Below are 16,642 nucleotides of genomic sequence, written 5' to 3'. Positions count from 1 at the left end.
TGTTTTTACTATTGACAAGAAAGTCACTGGTTTTCCTCTATACAGTGGTACAAGATCGTTACAGGAGATCTAGTTTGCTTCACCGTGGTTTGTGTATTGTAGTCCTAACATATTTTAGTTGTTTCCGGTGTGCTAAACTGTCAGTTGGTATAACGATATTCAAATGATTATATGGACCATAAAAAGCAAGACAGTATTACGTGGAGGCTTTTCATTGAGGAACCCGACAAGTACTGCCAGACATAGCACTTCATGGAAAACATCTGTCGCAGAACTATAGATTATAGAAAAGCCTTGTCGTTCTAACAAGTATATGCTGATTTAGGTTATAATTTCTTTAGAGGAGTGGGAGGGGGGAGAGATTTTGTAAAGTATTTTTTAGGAAATTGAGCGTTGTTTTTTTCTGTTTTTTTTTTTTTTTTTTTTGTTGTTTTTTTGTAACAACAAGTAACGATTAGAGGTTAAAAATCGACATAGCTGTTGACGTCATTTATAGACGACGCTTAATTTTAACTCCTTGAAATGTTCAATCGAAATTCTGAGAAAGTGTAAAACTTATGATTCACACTACGCTCTATGTGGGTCATCAAAGCTCATGAGCTATGTCAATGTCAAATAGGACCCACGCCCAACTAAGGACAATCACTGTACTAAACCTGCGCATGCGTGTGTTTACAACCGCAGAACCCTAATACCAACCCTAATCCTATCCTTAACCCTATCCCTAACCCTATCCCTAATCCTATCCCTAACCCTAGCCCTAATCCTATCCCTAACCCTATCCCTAATCCTACCCCTAACCCTCATTCTAGCCCTAACCCTAGCCATAGGTCACTGCGCATGCGCAGAACTATCTTTTGCCGAAAAATCTTATTCCGAGTAGATCTACTTCGAAAAATTATTTGCCTCCGATGGATTCCAGCCATTTTAAACAATTTTTTATTTACCATTCTAATTTTTTTTTTAAAATCATATGGCTGTTAATTTGTGGTCGAACCATTAACATACAGCTAACCACACCGATTTATGACAAGAAAATTTTGCATACGTTAACTCAAAAGCTTGCTGTAGTTTAACCACTACCACACCACTTTACCACAATAACATAAGTTTGTTTACCTTTTTGTTTTTTTACACGCATTAAACTAACATCTGTTGTGAGTTGACTTCTCAAGTGCTGACTTTTCTTAAACCTAAGTAGGGCAAGATGGTGAGTACTCAGCTGCACACGTCTTATCTGTGAGAGACAATTTCCTGCAGGTACATCCAGGCTCTAAAAATATACAGATGGGCTAAGTGCTGGTTGAGTACACTGGGCAACGGTCAGGTACTGGGACTGAGAAACTTTTCAATGGTCAGGTACTGGGACTGAGAAACTTTTCACTGGACAATGGTCAGGGACTAAGAAACTTTTCAATGGTCAGGTATTGGGACTGAGAAACTTTTCAATGGTCAGGTACTGGGACTAAGAAACTTTTCACTGGTCAGGTACTGGGACTGAGAAACTTTTCACTGGCCAATGGTCAGGCACTGGGACTGAGAAACTTTTCACTGGGCATTGGTCAGGTACTGGGACTGAGAAACTTTTCACTGGACAATGGTCAGGTACTGGGACTGAGAAACTTTTCACTGGCCAATGGTCAGGTACTGGGACTGAGAAACTTTTCACAGGCCAATGGTCAGGTACTGGGACTGAGAAACTTTTCACTGGTCAGGTACTGGGACTGAGAAACTTTTCACTGGACAATGGTCAGGTACTGGGACTGAGAAACTTTTCACTGGACAATGGTCAGGTACTGGGACTGAGAAACTTTTCACTGGCCAATGGTCAGGTACTGGGACTGAGAAACTTTTCACTGGCCAATGGTCAGGTACTGGGACTGAGAAACTTTTTAATGGTCAGGTACTGGGACTGAGAAACTTTTCAATGGTCAGGTACTGGGACTGAGAAACTTTTCAATGGTCAGGTACTGGGACTGAGAAACTTTTCAATGGTCAGGTACTGGGACTGAGAAACTTTTCACTGGTCAGGTACTGAGACTGAGAAACTTTTCACTGGACAATGGTCAGGTACTGGGACTGAGAAACTTTTCATTGGCCAATGGTCAGATACTGGGACTGAGAAACTTTACACTGGCCAATGGTCAGGTACTGGGACTGAGAAACTTTACACTGGCCAATGGTCAGGTACTGGGACTGAGAAACTTTTCACTGGGCAATGGTCAGGTACTGGGAAACTTTTCACTGGCCAATGGTCAGGTACTGGGACTGAGAAACTTTTTACTGGTCAGGTACTGGGACTGAGAAACTTTTCACTGGCCAATGGTCAGGTACTGGGACTGAGAAACTTTTCACTGGACAATGGTCAGGTACTGGGACTGAGAAACTTTACACTGGCCAATGGTCAGGACTGGGACTGAGAAACTTTTCACTGGACAATGGTCAGGTACTGGGACTGAGAAACTTTACACTGGCCAATGGTCAGGACTGGGACTGAGAAACTTTTCACTGGACAATGGTCAGGTACTGGGACTGAGAAACTTTTCATTGGCCAATGGTCAGATACTGGGACTGAGTAACTTTTCACAGGACAATGGTCAGGTACTGGGACTGAGAAACTTTTCACTGGACAATGGTCAGGTACTGGGACTGAGAAACTTTACACTGGCCAATGGTCAGGACTGGGACTGAGAAACTTTTCACTGGACAATGGTCAGGTACTGGGACTGAGAAACTTTTCAATGGTCAGGTACTGGGACTGAGAAACTTTTCACTGGCCAATGGTCAGGTACTGGGACTGAAAAACTTTTCACTGGACAATGGTCAGGTACTGGGACTGAGAAACTTTTCAATGGTCAGGTACTGGGACTGAGAAACTTTTTACAGGGTAATGGTCAGGTACTGAGACTGAGAAACTTTTCACTGGACAATGGTCAGGTACTGGGACTGAGAAACTTTTCACTGGACAATGGTCAGGTACTGGGACTGAGAAACTTTTCACTGGGCAATGGTCACGTACTGGGACTGAGAAACTTTTCACTGGACAATGGTCAGGTACTGGGACTGAGAAACTTTTCACTGGACAATGGTCAGGTACTGGGACTGAGAAATTTTTTACTGGGTAATGGTCAGGTACTAAGACTTAACCTTTCACTGATCAATGGTTATGCACTGTGGCTGATATACTTTTTACTAGCCAATCTTCAGGTACTGGGCATACTTAAGTAACTTTAAACAAGTCAGGTACACTGAATAATATACTTTTCACTAGCCAATGGTCAAGTACTGGAACTATGAAATTTGTAACTTGGCAATGGTCAGATTCTGGGACAAACACATTGAAATTTTACATAGACTGTATATCATAAGATTTGGGTTTCTTTTTTTTTACCAATTTTGACATCTGCATTGTCCTATGAAGAAATATTTGCAGTGCCTAGCTTTTCAATCGCCTATAGACTTTTATAATGTGCATTTCACCAAAGTTATAGTGGCTGGACATTATGCTGACCACACTGGTCATATATTACGTTGGACAGGGGTCTCCAAATAATATGACGAGATGATTGGACATTATGCTGACCACACTGGTCATATATTACGTTGGACACTGTGCTGACCACACTACTACCTCACACATGGTAACAGAATACGATGAGGTGATTGGACATTATGCTGACCACACTACCTCACGTGAAATGGTAAAATAATATGAAGAGGTGATTGGACATTGACCACACTACTACCTCACATAATGTGGTAACAGAAAATGAGGTGATTGGACATTGACCACACTACTACCTCACATAATGTGGTAACAAAATGAGGTGATTGGACATTGACCACACTACTACCTCACATGAGATGTACTAAGTTTGCTAGAATGTGTTGACCAGACTTTAAGCACATGACCACACCTAACAAGGCAAGTAGTAAAAAATGAGCTCATAGGAAGCCATACTCAAACAATGCAGAATTTTGCTTTTTTTTCAAATAAATTACCAAGATTATTTAAAATCACTTAAACTTAAGCTTGAAGAAAAAACCTATATAGTACTAATTGGAAAAAAAAACAAAGATACTCCAAGCTATTATTTACATGAATTTATTCACACATATATCTTCCATATTCCTTTTTCATGAAATCAAGGGAAGTAATCATACATTTTAAAATTTTAAACTCCTGCACCCTTTTTGTTGTTCTTTACTTTTTTATAAACCTGGAAGTCATACACTAGTATTCCATAAATTAACAATACTTAAGTGAAAATAATATAGAGTGTAATTCATTTTTAAAAAACCATTTACACTGTTACTAAAATACATGCATACAGAAATATAAACAAAATAAAACATACTAATTGTAGGGTTTTTAAAATTGGCAACACCGCAGTGTTAAATATTTAGTCTTTGATTGCCATAAATTTTACCAAACAAAAATCAATTAGAAAGTCGAAACAACCAAAAAAATATAAATGCTGCTAATAGAAAATTTAAATTAACAAAAATACTTTAAACCCAGCAAAAAATTTATTCACCTAGCGTAAAAATTTAACATCTAAGAATTATTTCAATGAAAATCCTAAACGTAAAAAAAAAATCAATTTTCAAAAATTGCACCAAGAAGGATTTTTAAGAAAATTTAATATTTTGAATCCAAGTTACTAAAATGGTTTTACAGACTGGCATTGAGTCAGCTACCATAACTCATTTAAACAGGTGTGAGTAACATTATCTTGTAATCAAAAGACTTAGATCTAAATCAGCAAAGATTCAAATTTTTGTTGATGCTTTAATTTCCTGTGATCAAAACTTTCCACTACATTGAAACCATGCACAGAAACAGAATTTTAAAATCGTAATTATATTTGCTGCGATTGTCTTTGTCATTTGTTTAATTTATCCTGAGGATGGTCTTTCTCCAATAGCACCTTGACCTTTGTTGACGTCGCTTATACAAACCCACTGGCTGTCTAAGTTCTCTTTCCATAGGGTTACCTGGAAGATAGAATTTTTATAGGGTTACCAGTAAGATAGAATTTTTGTATATAAGTAAAAATAGAACTACAACCCAGGGAATCTTGCAAACTATTAAAGTTCAGACTTCAGACCTCTGGGTGATGTGGTGTGTTGGCTGGGGATAATGACTCATACAAGCAAGAAAAGTACAAAATCAAATAAATGCTACCCTGCCATGCAGATTATTTATTACTGATCAAAGGCTATGGAGGAATATCCAGAAAGAAATGCATTATGAAGCCAGAGTCAATGGGCCATATGGTGCAGAAAAGTGTTGATATGTAATACTTAACTGTGTTGGAGGAAAACTCCACTCCAATTTTATAATTAAGATAGAAGAATAAAAACTGACTGCCTAATAAACAGTTATAAAGGAGAGACTATATATTTTCATTAATTTAAAAATAACAGCGTATTTTGTATCTAAAAATGCATACTTTGTTATCTCCCCCGGACACAGCCAGGATGTTTCCAGTAGTTGACCAGCTGACGTGCCAGACAACATCATCAAACTTGTGGAGAGTTTTGGACGTCCAGGAGTTACTTACTCCATCGTTTGTCCAGATAATGACTCGACAATCCTGAAAAATAAACAATAAGTTAAGTTTTAACATGTGCTGTAGTAAAATCCCCATATTAAGTTTGAGAACTGAGTTCCACTACTACAAAGCATCTAACAAATTTGAATAATTACTTAGGAATAGGTACACATAACAGAGGACAGAGTAAAACAGCAGAAAACTATAAGAAAATCAACATCAGTGTCCCAACGGCCTCAGGGGTAAAGGACATTTTATTGAAAAATGAATATGAAAACTTATTAAAATCCGACCAACAAATTCTATTTTTAACTAACTATAATTAGATAAAAAATAAGCTTTCTAATTATTTGCCTGAACACTGAGCACTCACCTGTGAACAAGATGCTATAACTGACTTCTGCAGGCCTATAGAATGTGCCCAGGCTACATCGCGTACCCAATCACTATGTCCTTCTAGTTTCTGCTCCTCAATCCACTGACCATTGTCCTCACTGAAACAAGATTTCAAGCTTACTTTTACCACCTGTAGTTTTTGTTAATATTTCAACAATAAATAGTGTGATGGTGGGTCATATACAGCATGAATTTCTGACCCAGAAATTGAACATTGTCTTAAATACACAAATCAGTAATAGATACCTGACTAGAATCTGATACAGTATAAGAAGTTGGGCTTAAAGGTAAACAACCAGTCATTTCTTAAGCCTAACTCTACTTATTTGCTGTAAAGACAGCTTAGTCCAATAAAATATTAGGCTTCACCATTAGTTGAGGAACTACAAGCCACTTACACCCAAATCTTCACAAGGAAGTCACACCCTCCAGAGACAAATCGCTTGACCAAGCCTTGGTTTCCACTGGGCTGTTCAAACAAGGAATTTGGTGCTGTAGCTGGCGCCCAGCTGACTGAATTACAGCCAATCTGGATGTAAAGAGTTAAAATTAATGCTATTTGGAAACCATGGAAATAAAGATCATACAAAACTTGTGAAAAAAATATTAGAGAACACCAGATCTAAAAGTAGACTTAGCAATCTTATATATATATTATATATATATATTAAAGTTTATCCTGGAAATATGCTAAAAAAAATGTTAACAAACATTGCTCAAATTACTATCTTTTAGGTTGACTTTAATATAAGTATACAAAGTAGAAAAAAAACTTACTGTGTGGGCATTATTGATTTTCTTTGTATCCCATTTGCCATCTCCTTGAAGAAGAAAAAATTACATTCAATGTTTGGACAAGATTTATTAAAACATATTGATAAACAGGGCATTAATATCTAGCTGCCTTTCAGGCATATATAAGTAGACACACTTACTTGTAAAGTTAAATATCATTAGACAAGACTCACCTGTACAAGTTATAACAGAAATAGATCCATCTGAGCTTCCACATGCCAACATAAGACCATATTCATGGGGAGCAAAGCTGACTGAGTTTACTGTGGAAAACAAGTGTCAAACTTGATTTTTTACCGAAATGTGGCAGAAAAAATTACTACCTTAGACTACCTAATAAAAAATATTTAAACTATTTAAGCATAGAATTTTATTTAGTTATTTTATTCAAAGCATAGAGACAACACTGACAAGATTAGTATGAAAACGAATAGTTTTTTTTATCGTAAATCATTTCACGCAAAAACATTACATAACTATTGAAACACGGCAGTTTAATGTTGTTGTACAGAGTTTAAAAAGTGCAGTTCTGTGAGTGCTTTTACAAAAAAAAATTCTAAAAATGCAAAAATAACTGTATGAAGTAACTACAAGTAGTGAACACAACTTAAAATGTCAGCCCTAACAATCCAAGCAGGAGGAGAGGCAGACCAAGAAAGACCTGGAAGAAGACACCAAGAAGATTGGATACACATGGGGACAGTTGGAGAGTGTCAGCGGCCTATGTCCCAGGAGGAGCGACTGGCAAACCTAACCTAACAATCCAAGCTGTGTGGATGATCCTAAACACTTAAGCCAAGAAGCAGCACAAATAAAGCAAGAATAAAAAGAATACCAACCAGAAGAATCATGATGAGCACACTCATGCAGCTTCCCCCACGTTCCATTTGTTTCTTTCCATATGATGACTTTCCTATCATAGCCGCAAGATGCCAGCATATTCCCAAACATCGGGTGTGCCCACGATAGCTGCCATACTGGCCCTTCATGCCTGCATTAAAATACACACAATTAGTGCACCAAAGTAGAAATATTTTTTTCACACCTTCCAACATAATCAGAAATTTATTCAACTGAATATTAAAGACATGTAGTTTAAATGTTATCCTTTAATTATTTTTTAATATTTTTTAAACACTAGCTTGCACAATATATTACAATTAATCTGGATGAAACTAAAGTTTTACCGATTGCATCAATTCAATTATATACCTTACATTTAAAGAAAATATTTGACTTGACTATTCAAAATGACTTACTCTCTCAACTGTGTGATAAGTGTCTGCTGTCCATTGGTCACATCAAACAGCTTGATTGACCGGTCAGATGAACAGGTTGCTAGTTTGGTACCATAATAATCAAGCTGAGCATCATGCTGAAAAAAAATGTTAAAATTAGAATTTCTAAAAAACTTTTCAGTTTTCATAAGTAGAATTAAGAGTTTTAAGATTTAAAATATCAGTTAGCCTACATGTTAATTAAAAAAAAAATTATGTTTAAATTTAGATAAGCTTTAGGCCTAGTGTTTAAAAACAACTTGATGACTTACAAGGCAAGTTACTAGCCTATTACTAAGTAAAGTAATAGGCCTATATTACTTAAAAGGAAAAAAAAAATGTCCAATTAACATTAAAAAATGTGAAACATTACTTACAATCATATCTTCATGTGCTGTATCCACTGAATTGATTACAGAAACCTGAAAATTTTATAATAGCTTCGTAATTTTTAATTGTGCAGAAAATCATGTATTAGTCAATAAGTCATACAAAAATAAAAGAATAGAAAATTGTTCATCAGGCCCCTGTTTTGTTCACCTTGCTAGGGTCTTTTTATTTACAAAGTGACTACTCAGAAGAAGATTTTTCTCCCCAACGTTGGGGTTGGTGTTAGGGTTCTGCGGTTGTAAACACACGCATGCGCAGTACCATCGAAAACATCGCCGAGTTGGCAAGTCGTATTTTGTCTCCATTGCGCATGCGCATCTTATTCCGGCTAGCACCGGCCTTTTATTTATTGGTCAAAAACAATGGGTAAGTAAAACTGAAAACTTGTAGCAGTGTTGTAGATATGTAGAAGATACAGATTATATTAAATTGTGTGGTTAGGCCTAACGGTAAGGGAGTAACCTACAACATTCTACATAGATCTAGAATGTAAATCTTAATATAATTTAAAGGTTGTTAGGCCTATTCAATTTGCCATTTTTTAGTGAAATTGTTGAAAATTGAAATGGAATTGAAAGTTTTTATTTTAAATTTTAGGCAGGACCTACTAGATTCTAGATCTAATTATTATGAATTAAGTAGACAGAGTACGACTAGAACCAGAATAAGGGCTAGATCTAGTTTTGGGATTTCCAGGCCATAGTTATTAAATTAGTAAAATACTTGAAACTAGACTAGATCTAGATCTAGATATACAAAGACTACAAGTAACAAATGCAGATAGTCGGATTGAAGCCGTTATCGAAAACAGGTTTTCATTCAAATCACAAGAAAATAAAGCAAAATTAAAATGTTAAACATCATGCTAATTACTTTATTCAGATTATTTAAAAATAGTCAGATCTACTCACCATGTTTATTATGGTCTATAAAATAAGGTAATTTTATATTGACCTTCCAAATGACAGTCTATTTTAGGTCTATAAAACATAAAACATACTCGGGCACAGCAGTATACTTTTTAACGTGGCAGAAGGGACATTACTACTCTATCAAATTCGTTCTATTTCCGGGTTTTATTTTTAGCTTTTTTTTTTTTTAAATAAATTTTAGCTAGGCCAAGTGTATTTTGCAAACGTGTTGCAATATCTGTTGGCAGTTAGGGGTAATCCATAAATGACGTCACGCTTCTTTTGGCGATTTTTACCTCCCCCCCTCCCCTCCGTCACACTTCGTCACAAAAAGCCAGACCCCCCCCCTAAAATGACGTCACACCTCAACCTACAACCCCCCCTCAAAATTGCAGTTGAATTTTTTTAAAACATTGATATTTTTCCAAAATCTTGTCTAAACTATTACAATTTATTAAAACAGTTATCTAAAACGCGAAATAACGTCTAAAATTCGTTTTCTAACATTGCTTTTTTATAATGCAAAAATGTGACGTCGCAACATCTGACCCCCCCCCCCCCCTTCCCCCTCATCACACATCGTCACAAAATTACGGACCCCCCCTCCCCCCTACGAGTGTGACGTCATTTATGGATGACCCCTTACTCATAGTTCATAAGCATTAAAAGAATATATCTTATTTGTGTAATTTTGATACATAAACACACTCACACACACACACACCGGTTTTAAAACTATGATAAATCTAGAATAGGACTTTGGGGTCATCCATAAATGACGTCACGCTTTTTTTGACGATTTTTACCTCCCCCCTCCCCTCCATCACACGTCGTCACAAAAAGCCAGACCCCCCCCCTAAAATGACGCCACACCTCAACCTACAACCCCCCCCCCCCTCAAAATTGCAGTTGAATTTTTTTTTAACATCGACATTTTTCTAAAATCTTGTCTAAACTGTTACAATTTATTTAAAAAAATTATCTAAAACGCGAAATAAAGTCTAAAATTCGTTTTCTAACATTGCTTTTTTATAATGCCAAAGTGTGACGTCGCAACATCTGACCCCCCCCCCCCTCCCTCTCATCACACATCGTCACAAAATTACGGACCCCCCCTCCCCTCCCCTCTACGAGTGTGACGTCATTTATGGATGACCCCCTTTATGCTTTTCAAATTATCACCTAATGCTTCTGATGCAATCAAACACAGTGTTTCTTCCAGACTTATTTCTCCGGAAGGGCACTTGAAATTTTCGGGGGAGGGGGGTGGGGGGCGGTAGACTTTCTTCGGGGGGGGGGGGGCGAAGAGATGCCTGGAAGAAACTCTGATCATACACATGGTGCAGTAATTAAGGCAGTAATTTTCAATAATTTTACATTATTCTACTCTTTATTTTTAAAATTGTAATAATAGTTAATCAGTTTAGCTAATGTGTCTAATTTTCAAAGTAAGTTTTATTACTATTTTTTTAAAGAATCTATTATTTCTAAATGGTATTATTTAGGCCTACATGTTTATTAAAATTTAATAATAATTTAAAATGAACGTAAAGAGTAGGATATAAATTAAAAATTAATTTGACAAATGGTTCATTTAAATAAAATGACGTCGTCTTAAAAATTTAACACATTTTGAGTCAATGTTCTATAAAATAAAGGGCGATCACTAGAGTTAAAATATTCAACATTAGACCTACAATCTATAAAGAAGCTACTGTTAATGCTGACAGTCTTGCCTTTTTACCCAGCTCCCTACGCTACTTACTTTCACCAAACATCGGCGTAAGTTACCCCCCCCCTCCACCTAATCTTTTTTTGTCTTACCTCCCCACCCATTTTCACACACCTTGAACCAACAACAGCAGACGTTCTTCCTGTACTGACCCCATCGCCACACCGCCATTACGTGATGGCTAGGTGTGGGCTAATCCCCGTCCCCGGGCGCCACATCAGGCGCGTGCCAGATGAGGCAGATCAAGAGGTGGTGGTAGAGGTGGTGGTGTGTGTGTGTGGAGGGGGGGGGAGTCCTTCTGTTAGGGTCTACCTATTCACGATAGGCCTCTAGCCCAGGTGAAATTTTAACAGTAGTTTTAACGCCACTCATTGATAGACGGACTAATAGGGTATAAACGTTCTATTTTAATAGTGAGGGTAAGTCATTGTATTTTTTTTTTAAATATTTCTTATTGCAAATTTAAGTAAGGTAAAATAATGCTGAAACTATGTCTTATGTTACTGCTTAGCTATTTATTTATTTATTTTTAAATCCCCATATGTAGGCCTATTATAATGTTGTTGATTTGAAGCATATTGGTATTCCATACATGACAGCACACTCATGGGGAAGGGATTTTTTGTAATATGAGGGGGGAAGGGGGGGGGGGGGAAGTGTGACGTTGTATTTTTGCATTTTAAATAGTATTTTTTTTTTTTTGCTGAACTTTATCAGTTGTATCACTTTCTTTAAAGAATATTTTTTATTAGTCATTCAAAGAACCAATGTATTTGCAATAAGTTTCAGTAGGCTCATTAAAATGATTAGCAATATGGTCAAGAAAATCCACCGGGTTACTAAACAATTGTATCACAGTTTTTACAATTTCTTTTCGTACACGAAATAGTTTTAACTTTTCCTAAAAAAAAAAAAAATTAAATCCGAAATTTCTTGTTTTTTTTTTTCCTTTAAAAAGTCTACCTATCAAATGATTGACATTAGCCACCCACAACTCTCCCCCCCCCCCCCCCCCCGGTCTTACCTAAACCCTAACCCTCTTACAATCCAAATTGTGAAACAAAAAAAAACAGGCCGTTAGGGAGCCCACTTACGTTTCCGGGGTAGCTGACACTAGTTAGATCCAGAGTTTCTTCCAGGCATCTCTTCGCCCCCCCCCCCCCCCCCCGAAGAAAGTCTACCCCCACCCCCACCCCCCGCGAACGAAATGGAATTTATATAGAAAAGATATACTTTTAACAGTGTCCGCCCACCAAAATTTTAGTCCCCCCCCCCTGAAAATTTCAACTGCACGCCGAAGAAAAAAGTCTGTAAGAAACACTAGTTATATATATATATATATATATATATATATATATATATATATATATATATATATATATATATATATATATATATATATATATATATATATATATATATATATATATATATATATATATATATAATATATTAAATATTTTTCCTCTTTCGTCCGGGGAATGGGTGGGCGGTGGGCTTATTTGAGGAGGCAGTGCCCCCACCCCACCCGCACCCGCCAAAAGAAATGTCTAAATAAAACTCTGAGCACATCTACACATGTGAGGCTTTTGAGCGGCAAACAAACACAGGCAGTTCACCCGTGCAACACATCACTAACAAATGCTTTTTTAAAAAATTCTCGGAGTCGTTAAATAGATTTTTAGAAACTGGCAAAACCGGTCGAATCGCTGTAGTAAAAATAGGTCCATGAATTTCGTCCAGGTACACAGTAATCGTGTTAGGGTGTGTTTGGGCAGTGTTCTACACATTTAAGTAAGTTGTTTCATAATTTTCTTTGTTTTGTTTATAATAATCTAGTTGAGAGCTTTTACTAGTAAATTATTGGTTAGTTTAGTAGAAGGTCCACATTAATTATTTGACAAATGTCTAAAGGTTGGTCATTGATTCAATCGGGTATTTGTATTGATTATCATTTGATCGATTCAAAAGTACATTAGTTGACTAGAGCATACCCTAGTCAGTGACTGTAAGATGAAGAAATCAGGCGGATAAAGATTTGATATCTTTAAGTACTTTGTTTTTAAATTTCCCATTTTAGTAGGCAAGCTATTGTAGGATATAGGCCTAATGTTTGTTTTTTTTCTTCGAAAGCCTGCGTTAAGAGCCTTATAAAAATAACGTAAACAGTAGGTATATCATTATCACATTCAGGTGTAGCAAAGTAGCTGGGATATTTAAGTTTTGTAGATTTATAACCCACGGTCACTACATAAGCTAACTATAATGGACGTGTCCATATAAAGGGGTGTTAGATTACTAATTGTAGTTAAATGAACATAAATGTGACTTGCTAATATCAACTCTAACCTATCACGAACCCCAACCCAAGTCCTACCATAGCCCTGACCCTAGTTTCTGACCCTAAGACTGAACATGAGATCATAATACTACTAACAACCTACACCACGTATGTTCACACTCCCCGTCAGGCTAAAATGGTAAACATATGTTATACAACCTATAACAACATAAAACTCTAGTTTGTATGTTCTACCGTGTCAGACTGATTTCTCACGTACTCAGTGTTTCTTTCAGGCATTGTCCCCTCCCCTCCCACCCCCGAAGAAATAGAAGAAAAAAATTATATAGAAAATATCGACTTTAACCGTTGACTTCCCCTCCACCGGAAATTTCAAGCGCCCCCTCCCCTCAGAGAAAATTGTATGAAAAAAAAAACCTGCACATAAATGTTGTTACGTAAATATACATATAGTACAGGACCATTACAACCCAATCCCACAACAACACAGTGCCACACCCCCCCCCCCACCTCCCACACAAACTGTACAATGCATCTACCACCGCCCCCCCCCCCCCCACACACACACACATTTCACCTAACCATGTACAGTTCATCTAAACAAATTAAAAGCTACCCTAAGCCAACTCAAAATACAAGTACTCTAACACACACACATCATAAACAATTGTGATCAATCAATAATTGGAATTAGTGATACTACCTTACAGTAAAAAAAATCCCCAAAAACTTTATCGCGTTGATTAATTATAGATATAACTTGTTAATGACGTCCCATTCCAAGGGACGACGAACGACAAAGAGGCTACAAACTAATGATGTCATCTTGGAGAAAAATCCCATCCAATCATATCGAATTTCGAGCTGATCAATATCACAACACAAAAACAAACTGATTATAGTTTAGGATAGTTATCCACTTCAGCTTTGTAGGGTATGTCGAGAAAAGGAAAGAACAAACTCCATTATTATTTTAATAAAATGAATCTTGTCTAATGAAGTTGCAAGCAATTTTCTCGTAATTAATATGATTTCCGTAATTAATATTGAAAGTAGTGGTTTTGTATTAGCTATTTGTGGTGGAGGGGGAGGTGGGGGTTGGGGGGGGGGGGGTCCTGAAAATGAAATATTAAAAAATATGGGGGTTAGTGGTCTGTAAAAAAAAAAAATAATGTAATTTGTAGAAAGGGGAGGGTCAGAGGTATCACATTTTGTAACGTAGAATATGTGAATATCTTATTTTTAAAAGTAAATTTAAAAAAAAAAAACATCATGGAAATAATGTCGTATTCAGTCATCGAATCCTCTACAGAAAAAAATATTTAAAATAATGAAGTACATTATTCATTAAGGTTTAGTATATTTTACCACATAAGCAGGTATTAGAGCTATTGTTTTTTTTAAATATAAATAAATAAATTTAATATAGGGCGTCTACTTTACTTAAATGCACACCACCTCCCATCCCGAATGTTAGTGTCCAAAATGTTGCAAAGCAAGAGATTAGTCTGTTGATGTAAGGCCTATCAGTTCCAGAGCCCTGGATGTTTAAGCCTTCAGCCCCCTCTACCGGAAACGTAACACCCCCACCCTCCCCGTGCTGACCAGCTGTTGTCTCTCCTCCACCCAGAAATGACCACCCCCCCCCCCACTTCTGCTCCTTCCCTTGCTGACCAGCTGTTGTCTCTCCCAAGAGCCCCCTCCCCTGGAGAAAATTGTGTGAAAGAAACCCTGCATATAAATGTTGTTACGTAAATATACATATAGTGCAGTGCCATTACAACCCAATGCCACAACAACCCCAACACACACAGTAGGCCTACAATGCTACAACCCCCCACCACCATTAACCACCCAGAAATGACCATCCCAGCACCCTCCCCCTGCTGACCAGTTGACCTCTCTGTCCGACCCAGAAATGACCACCCCTCACCCCCACCCCCACCCTCCCCCTACTGACCAGCTATCCTCTCTCCCCCACCCAGAAATGACCACCCCCACCCTCCCCCTACTGACCAGTTGTCTATCCCCCACCCAGAAATGACCACCCCACCACCCCCCTCCCCCTACTGACCAGCTATCCTCTCTCACCCACCCAGAAACGACCACCCCTACCCCCGCCTCCCCCTACTGACCAGTTGTCCTCTCTCCCCCACCCAGAAATGACCACCCCACCCTTCCCTACAGACCAGCTATCCTCTCTCCCCCACAAATAAATGACCATCCCACCTCCACCTACTGACCAGCTATCCTCTCTCCCCCACAAAGAAATGACCACCACCCACCTCCCCCTACTGACCAGCTATCCTCTCTCCCCCACCCGGAAATGACCACCCCACCACCCCCACCCTCCCCCTACTGACCAGTTGTCCTCTCTCCCCCACACAGAAATGACCACCCCACCCCCACCTCACCCTACTGACCAGCTATCCTCTCTCCCCCACCCAGAAATGACCACCCCACCCTCCCCCTACTGACCAGCTATCCTCTCTCCCCCACCCAGAAATGACCACCCCCACCCTCCCCCTACTGACCAGTTGTCTATCCCCCACCCAGAAATGACCACCCCACCACCCCCCTCCCCCTACTGACCAGCTATCCTCTCTCACCCACCCAGAAACGACCACCCCTACCCCCGCCTCCCCCTACTGACCAGTTGTCCTCTCTCCCCCACCCAGAAATGACCACCCCACCCTTCCCTACAGACCAGCTATCCTCTCTCCCCCACAAATAAATGACCATCCCACCTCCACCTACTGACCAGCTATCCTCTCTCCCCCACAAAGAAATGACCACCACCCACCTCCCCCTACTGACCAGCTATCCTCTCTCCCCCACCCGGAAATGACCACCCCACCACCCCCACCCTCCCCCTACTGACCAGTTGTCCTCTCTCCCCCACACAGAAATGACCACCCCACCCCCACCTCACCCTACTGACCAGCTATCCTCTCTCCCCCACCCAGAAATGACCACCCCACCCTCCCCTACTGACCAGCTATCCTCTCTCCCCCACAAATAAATGACCACCCCACCTCCCCCTACTGACCAGCTATCCTCTCTCCCCCACAAAGAAATGATCACCCCCCACCTCCCCCTACTGACCAGCTATCCTCTCTCCCCCACCCAGAAATGACTACCCCCACCCTCCCCCTACTGACCAGCTATCCTCTCTCCCCCACCCAGAAATGACCACCCCCCCACCCCACCCTCCCCCTATTGACCAGTTGTCTCTCCCCCACCCAGAAATGACCACCCCACCACCCCCACCCTCCCCCTAC

General features: G+C 39.0%; 2 protein-coding genes across 4 annotated transcripts in view; one reads left to right on the top strand and one right to left on the bottom strand.

Moving 5' to 3' along the window:
- Positions 1-4,093: 4,093 nt before the first annotated feature.
- On the bottom strand, positions 4,094-9,456 carry LOC131958552 (protein SEC13 homolog). The gene is made up of 10 exons (XM_059323638.1): positions 9,328-9,456; positions 8,404-8,448; positions 8,009-8,124; positions 7,589-7,740; positions 6,923-7,012; positions 6,732-6,775; positions 6,353-6,483; positions 5,932-6,052; positions 5,457-5,600; positions 4,094-4,998 (listed from the first exon to the last, which is right to left on the bottom strand). The coding sequence occupies exons 1-10, from the start codon at positions 9,328-9,330 to the stop codon at positions 4,900-4,902; spliced, it is 945 nt and encodes a 314-aa protein (XP_059179621.1). The 5' UTR covers positions 9,331-9,456; the 3' UTR covers positions 4,094-4,899.
- A 3,271-nt stretch (positions 9,457-12,727) lies between these two features.
- Positions 12,728-16,642, top strand: part of LOC131958551 (LHFPL tetraspan subfamily member 3 protein-like) — a 13,535-nt gene continuing 9,620 nt past the window's right edge. For all 3 annotated transcript variants that reach the window (XM_059323635.1, XM_059323636.1, XM_059323637.1), the window contains exon 1: positions 12,728-12,853. The gene's annotated coding sequence lies outside the window, so the exon portion shown is untranslated. The remainder of the gene's footprint in view (positions 12,854-16,642) is intronic.

Source organism: Physella acuta, unplaced genomic scaffold, assembly GCF_028476545.2.
Source record: "Physella acuta isolate Inbredline_101_S28 unplaced genomic scaffold, ASM2847654v3 ptg001333l, whole genome shotgun sequence".
Classification (NCBI taxonomy): Eukaryota; Metazoa; Mollusca; class Gastropoda; family Physidae; genus Physella; species Physella acuta.
Note: the sequence above shows the minus strand (reverse complement) of the source record. Positions and strands in the feature narration are given on the sequence as shown.

Coding starts and splice junctions, on each gene's coding strand:
- LOC131958552 (XM_059323638.1), bottom strand. Junction 7,741..8,008: donor CTTATCACACAGTTGAGAGA/GTAAGTCATTTT, acceptor ATTTTAATGCAG/GCATGAAGGGCCAGTATGGC. Junction 6,776..6,922: donor TTCTGTTATAACTTGTACAG/GTGAGTCTTGTC, acceptor TTCTTCTTCAAG/GAGATGGCAAATGGGATACA.